At 54.1% G+C, this 7,518-nt stretch overlaps 1 protein-coding gene across 1 annotated transcript; it reads left to right on the top strand.

Annotated features, from left to right (window-relative positions):
* Positions 1-2,850: 2,850 nt before the first annotated feature.
* LOC119239786 (neuronal pentraxin-2-like) lies at positions 2,851-7,173 on the top strand (the record flags this gene model as incomplete). The annotated part of the gene is given in 5 exon segments (XM_037504184.1): positions 2,851-2,920; positions 2,923-3,125; positions 4,646-4,769; positions 4,772-4,824; positions 5,733-7,173. Coding segments are annotated over 5 exon segments (678 nt in total), but the record flags the coding sequence as incomplete, so codon positions are not given.
* Between the last annotated feature and the right edge of the window lie 345 nt (positions 7,174-7,518).

Here is a 7,518-nt window from a genome sequence, read left to right as displayed (position 1 = left end):
TACTGTCTGCTGCCTTTTGACCCTCACGGAGAACTCCAGAATCCCTCTGTGTGCACCAACCAATTTAGGATGAGTCTTTGAGGAAAGGGATCATTTGCTGACTGATTTGTCTTCTGGACAAACCTGAGGCCTGTTTGTGACAAGTGTGTAAGTGATATGTCAACTCCCAGCTCCCAGATATACCAGGCATGTTCCTTAGTGTCCAGCTGAGCCTGGAGGAAACAGATCAAAATGGGGAGCTCTGGGGGACTCTGGCCTCAGCCTATCATTCCCTGGCCATTAAGTGCCCGTTCTGGCCAGATGCTAGGCTGTGAGTTCCACATTCTGGATCTTTTGTAACCCCTGCAACAACCGGGAGGGAGGTATTAGTTGGTATTAGTTGGTAGATGAGGGGTGGAGTCAGGCTATAGAGCTGGGGTTGAAGTTGATGGTGACCCTGGACAACTGGAGTCATGGGCACTGCGGCCTGGAGGGGTGTGTGGGCTGAGCTCTGCTGGGAAGGCAGCTCCTGAGGCCAGTGGTGAGTGTCCAGCTCTTATGAGGACACATGTGCTACCTAGGGCCCAAGGGTGCTCATTTCCTTCTGTGAGACAGCGCAGTGCAAGGGCCTCCTGACAATGGCTATTTGACCAGCCCCACCCACCTTGAAGTTGAAGTGCTGAGTCCAAACCCTTTTTCTTTGGTCCCAGCTGCCCCTCCTTAGCCTTGTTTGCCGCCTGCAGTCTCTGATTTATCGGTCAGGCCTTTTAATTACTTAATTGGTTTTAACTAAGTTTCCTCTGAACCTCTGAGCTGTTTTATATAAATAGAGGGTTCTGGCTTTCTGGATAGGCCCCTTCCTCTGCCCCTCGCTCTCTCAGCTCTAATTAAACCTATCTGTTGTCACCAAGCTAACAATATTACCGACACCGAGCCTTATTAAGTGAGCAAGCCTGCCCACCTCCAAGGATGGGCGCGTTCTCTGATTAGATGCTGATGCCTTCCTGAAGAACATGGCCATTTGCCACTTACAGATTAAATACTAGTGGCCGCATGTAGTGAAAAGGGGAGCTCCGGTGGCCTCATTCTCTCTTCCTAGCTGTGTGACCTGGGTGGGTCACTTCACTTGGTGTCTCAGCTGTGTAAGCTTTGAAATCAGGGAGTTGGGGTTTTCTGGTTTTCTGTCTCTGTTTTGCTTCAGCCCAATAGGAGGCTGGTCCCAGTCAACACCTGACCCCATGCAGCCTAGGTTTCCCCAGGTGACCAGGTCTCTCCTGCCCCAGCTAGGTGCTCAGCAGCTCCTCAGGCTGTGTTGGGGTGGAGGGAGAGGGGTGGTGGGCGGTGCCCAGCCGTGGGAGGCCAGGATGGGCCAAGCAGGACCACACTGGCAGCAGATAGGAGTGAATACTCCATGAGGCTCAGCTTCTGGGATTTCTATGCTGCCCCTTGCAGAAATGTTGGAAGGGTGTCCCGGGCCCTGCTGCTTCTCTCTACAGATGGTCTTCCTGGGTAGGTGTGAACCATGTGCCGAAGAGCTCCCTTGTGTTATTGCTATGACTGGAAGCGGGTCTGGGGGACCGTGGAGAAGGAAGGTTCACCCATCTGACATTGGCTCTACAGAAAGGTCAAGGCAAGGATGGATTTCACCCACTGGTGACACAAAACAGTTCAGTGCCAGGTTGGGGGTCCTGTCTTTAACAGCAGTGAGACCACCTGGCCCTGTGGGTGCTTAGTGAACACTTGTTGAATGAATGAAGGGCATTTAGGCCCCACCCCCAGCTGTGTCTAGTCTCCAAATAAGAGGGACGCTTTTGCCAAGACAGCTCAGGGAATTACAAGGTACTCTGTGCACTGTGGAATCTGTGACGCCTTTGGGGCTCTTTCTCCCTTTGCTTTTGTTGTGAACTTTGAGCTTAAATTAAAACTATATTGAAAATCACTCAAAATTACCAGTTGTTTTCAGAGAGTTTAGATGTGCCAGAGGGACAGCCATGTGAGGGGGGTTCCCATGGCCCAGGAGGGCCCCTAAAGACTGAGGCTCTCATCTTGTGTGTTAACCTAGGTGGGGAGAGACACCTCTGCACTTTTCTACCAAACTGCAGGACATGGTCCCTAAACTCTCTCCTCTCAGGGAGCAAAGAGAGATACGGGCCCTGTCCCCTTCGCGTCACAGTGGTGACCACCTGAGAAGTGACCTGGCTTGATGGGTGTCTCTCAAGTCCTTGGTCTCTGTAAGACTTCTCTCTCAAAGGCCAAGTCCATGGGTCCCCACCCTGCTCTTACTAACGGAGCCCAAGGGACCAAGATTTCAAGGAAATAACTGAGGGATCAGACTTGGCCAAGTCTGATTTCATTGAGCCACACATCTGAATTCAGCTTTCTCCTGCCTGTTACTCAGCTTTCCAGTCATCATGGCTATGAAGATAGGGAGTGGTAGCCAGAAGGGACCACAGCTTTCTTTTCTAGATTTCAAGTGGCTTCTTTCCTGTCCTAGAAGGTGTGCCAGCTGTCTCCCACCCGTGTTCCTGGGCCTACTGGGGCCATTGTACTGGTCTCAGCATGGTCTTCTCCCCTCCAGTTTGCATATGGGTTCCAGCTCAAATTCTCTTCCTTAGCAGACTTTTGCTTGTCCCCACATCCCCCACCCCGCCACTCCCCTTAGCAGGATTGCTGCCTGACCTTCTCTCTTGCACCTGCTGCTAGTATCCTGGCCTTCTTGCCCCCAGAGCATCAGTCCCCTGAGGAGGGGATGTTCTTGTTTCCACCTGGAGCTTCAGCACTCAGAACAGCATCTGGCTGGTAGCAGGCACTGTGGCAGGAGGGTCCTGGTGAGCTGTCACCTTGGGTGCTGCTGGAGCGGTGGGCTAATGAACTGCCGCCTCTCTCCTGTCCCAACCCCCAGGCAACAGTGCGTTCAAGTCGCCCGATGCATTCAAAGTCTCTCTCCTCTCCGCACAAACTACCTGTATGGCAAGATCAAAAAAACACTGCCCGAGCTGTACGCCTTCACCATCTGCCTGTGGCTGCGGTCCAGCGCCTCGCCCGGCATTGGCACCCCATTCTCCTATGCAGTGCCTGGGCAGGCCAATGAGATCGTGCTGATAGAGTGGGGCAACAACCCCATCGAGCTGCTCATCAATGACAAGGTAAGGCTGCCTGCACCACCACCCGGCCTTCCCGAGGCCATGCACAAAGATGTGGAAGTTGGGGCAGTCCCATGGCCAACTGTGTGGCTGCCCTCACCATGGGGTCTGCTTGGCCCTGACTCAGTCCTACTCTGGGTAGCTGACTGGCAGGGGCTAAGGGTGGCAGCTGCAGCCATTGGACATCCAAGCTATGAGTCTGACCAAGAAGCAGCCAAGTGAGGGTCCAGACCCAGAGATGGCAGAAGGAAAAGAATGAGCCGGGGTCCCTGCCTGCCAGCCTAAATTATTGCTGGTCCCTAGGCCAGTCATTGAGGGGCTCCCCAGGGCTGTACCAGATGGGTGTGTGTGCACGCACTTGTGTCTCTGAGTGCATGCATATACTTCTTATGAGTACATCCTTTTATTGGGGGATGGGAAGGGATGGAGATAAAATTTACACATATTTGTGTATGATTTGCCCACTACTGACATATGCATACAGTTGTGTATCCACCACAATTAAAATTTGGAACAACTTCATCAGCCCCGAATTTCCTCATATCCCTTTGTGGTCAGCTTCTGCCTCAACCCAGCCCAGGGTAACCACCGATGAGTTCTCTATCCTTAGAGTCTTGCCTCTTCCAGAGTAAATGTCCCTCTTCATTAGACAACTAGCTTGCCCATTCAGGAGTGTGGTCTTCTCAAGAGCTCGGTTTTGGAGTCCAGAGGACCGCCCCCGCCCACAGCGCCACCTCAAAACTTTCATTCTGAAATCAGACTCAGCCAAAAGTGCACCCTCAAACTCTCCTCGCTGGAGGCAGGAGTTTGAGTGGCTGCACTAGCTTCCTGGCTCCCGGGACCCCAGGAGCACTCACTGCCTTGGGGGTGCAGTGGAATCTGCCTGCTGAAATTCTTCCAGTGGTGACCCTGTCCCTGGGTTCTAAATAGCACCCTTGGACACAGCAGGGCTGGCCGCGGGCCTTGTTTTCCTCTCTGTTTAGACATCTTGTAAACAGCCAATTCCTGGGAGGCCAGAGTCAGTTGCTAGGAGACCAGCAGTAACAACTGGAGGCTCCGTGGAGCTGGTCTGTGGAGAGTTCACAGGGCTGCCAACAAGCAGTGCCATAGGTCGGCAGTACCCTCCAGCTCTGAGTGGGGCCCACCGGTGTGCGCCCCCACACACCCCTGGGGGCACACATACACACACACGTGTGCACGTCTGCAGATCCCTGGCCTGGGCATGAGGCATTCATGGGGCTTGTCCACACATCTGTCCTGTCAGGCTGCCTGGTATCTGGGACCCTCCTCAGGTGAGGGACCAAGAGTGTCCAGCTGAAAGCGGGGCTGCGCTAGGCCCTGGCTTGAGTGTCTATCACACACATGGTAACTCCTGTTGAGGACCTTTCTGAAGTGGGAGGTTGGGGCACCTTACCCACGCAGAGAAGGGGAGACCAGGAGTGACTGTGGGTACTGGGGCAGTAGTGGGCCCTGACTTCTGGGAGCCTGTGGGGGGGAGCTCACCCATATGTTGCTGCCCACAGGTTGCACAGCTGCCCCTGTTTGTCAGCGACGGCAAGTGGCACCACATCTGTGTAACCTGGACAACACGGGACGGCATGTGGGAAGCTTTCCAGGATGGGGAGAAGCTCGGCACAGGGGAGAACCTGGCCCCTGGCACCCCATCAAGCCGGGGGGTGTTCTGATCCTAGGGCAGGAGCAGGTGGGTACAGTCAGGCTGTAGTTTGGGCCTGCACCCTTCCAGGGGCATGGGTGCAGCTGCCAGCCAGCTGTGCGGCACAGGCCAGGCCCCACACCCCAATCGCCACTGGCATGGTGGCCAGCTTGGATGGGCAAGGTCCTGCCAGCTCAACCCACACTGTCTTGAGGACTGAGGGACCGAGGACGAGCAGTGAGGTTGGTGTGGTGGGTTCAGATAAATTCAGAATGGTGTTTCTGGGGAGCAGGACTGGCCAGGGTCTTAGCTCTGGGCTTTGGCCTCTGCCTATCAGTGTTGACTCTGGGGGTGGGGCAGGTACTGCATCTTCTGTGGCTGCTGGCCAGCATCTGTGCAGTGCTCAGCCCTGCGGGGGAGATGGGAAGGGAAGGGGAGAATGAGGGGCCTTCAAGAAAGTTGCCGTCTGAGAGAGAGGAAACCTAAGCTGGTTGTCTGCTCTTGGATGGGGAAGAGTTGACATTTGAGTCCGTGTTTGAGGTTTGCTGTCAGAAAGTGAAGGCATAGATCTGGGTGCTTTGGGGACTTTGCATTGGAGCTCCTCCTTGGCCCCTCCCTCCACATGTCCTGGTTATTCCTCCCCTGGGAGGGCTGGGGCCCGGGAGACCCAGGTAGGCCTCCCTTTGGAATTTTGGGCAAGTGTCTCCCCTCTGCAGCTTCAGTATCCCCTCTGTAAGATGAAGTGGCTTGAGGGAAATTGCCAGTTCCAACTTGCCCAGAACCCCAGAACCTGCAGAATCAGTGGTCAGGGAATGTGGCCAGAGTTGAGGGGTCAGAAAAATGCCCACGCCACAGCCTCCCCACAGGCTGGCATCCATCCCCAGGAGCCACTCACAGAACAGGGGAGAGTTTGCCTTTGAACCTAAACTGATGCAGATTTCTGTCCCTGTTCCCAGGACACCGTTGGGGGCAGGTTTGATGCCACACAGGCATTTGTCGGGGAGCTCAGCCAGTTCAACATTTGGGACCGTGTCCTTCGTGCCCAAGAGATTATCAACATTGCCAACTGCTCCACAAACATGCCGGGCAACATCATCCCCTGGGTGGACAACAATGTGGACGTGTTCGGAGGAGCCTCCAAGTGGCCCGTGGAGACCTGTGAGGAGCGGCTCCTTGACTTGTAGCCACCTTCCCCTCCACGGGGGCAAGGAGTTGGGCCCATCCTGTTGGAAGTGTGGGGTCACTTCCTCCCCAGTTAAATTGTGCATAAACCTCTTTCTTGCTAGAATGAGCTGGGCCCCCAAGTCCCATTCCCAGGGAATCTCAAAGACTGAGGCTCTGTGGCAGCATTTGTCACCAGCTTGTTTGTTTGTTACCGAGATTTTGTCACTTTAGGGGGGTAGAGACAGTATCCCCTAGAGAACCCTGAGCTGCAGGTGGGCCAGTATTGGACTTCTTGCCCCGCAGGGACTGTAGTCCTGAGGCCCTGCTCAGAGCTCCTGTAAATGCCCCCTGCCCTGCCTGCCCTCTCGGATCCTTGGTGTCTCCTGTGCTCCCTCTGTCCGTCCCCTTTAACGACTGTGCAGCTGTCTGCTGGAGTGGCCGTGTCCCCCGTGTGTTCAGTACACCCTGCTGTCCACCGAGCACGCAGCAAAGCAGGTCCCACCTCTGCTGCCGACCCTGCAGAAGGGCCTTCCTCTAGGTGTTCTTCATGCTGTGAATCAACCCATCCCAGGAACTCTTGAACTTGAGGAGGGCAGGCCTCCTTCTCCAAGGTGGAGGGGGCATCCGTGGCCCCAGAGTGGAGCTGAGAGGGGAACTTGGAATGGAGCAGGGCCGGGGCCACCCTCCCTCCCGCCACCTCCCCCTCAGACCCATGCTTTGACAGAATCATCGCTGGGTATGGCTTCAAAAGACCTCTTTTCTCAACTGGTGCCAAAAGTTCAGTTGCAGCTTTTACAGCCATTTGGTATAGTTTGGGGGGTTTACTTTTTCCCAACAGAAAAGAACAGTCATTAACAGGCTCCCACTTTTTAATGTCACCCCACTGTGAAGAAGTGCTAGCTTTTAATTCATGTTGATTCTTGTAAACATCGGACCGTCTCCATCAAGTATTTCCCCCCAGACCTCGTTCAGGAAATGATGTTACTTGGTTGATGTTTGCTTCGTGACGCCAGGCTTGCTTAATTTATTGGACAGAGGTAGTCATTTATTTTTAGGATGAAATGATGAAGTGGGGAAATTTATAAAGCTAAATATTATATATTTTATTTTTCATACATGTTTGAAGTGCAAATCTGTGGAAATTCCATTTGTAGGACCGAATTGACATGCCCATCCCAACACTGTATGCTACCAGAATTCTGATGATGGAATTTTGATTAAAGTGCACTGGAAAATGCCTTGGTGACTTTTTCTCTGTGTCTGGGGCTAAGGGCAGGGAGGGTGGGGCTCTGCACCCCCTAGCAGAATGGTGGCCACTCTGGTTAGCCTGGGCCTGGCTGCAGTGGGCACAGCCAGAGGCCTGCAGGTGATGGCTCAGGGAGAATCAGACATACTTGGAGGAGGGTGTGCACCTCCTGCCCAACTCCAGGCCCCAAAGGCCCTGCCCTGCAGCCTCTCTGTCCCTGGTCCATCCATCCTCTCCCTTTCTCATTGAGCTTGGCTAATTGACACCTGCTCAACACCTGCTCTGTGGGTTCTCTGGCACACATCTCATTTAACCCTACTAAGAGCCCCTGA

This window comes from Talpa occidentalis, unplaced genomic scaffold, assembly GCF_014898055.3.
Source record: "Talpa occidentalis isolate TD23 unplaced genomic scaffold, MPIMG_talOcc4v2.1 talOcc4.1166, whole genome shotgun sequence".
Lineage (NCBI taxonomy): Eukaryota > Metazoa > Chordata > Mammalia > Eulipotyphla > Talpidae > Talpa > Talpa occidentalis.
The sequence above is the reverse complement of the archived record's forward strand: the minus strand, read 5'-3'. Positions and strand labels throughout refer to the sequence as shown.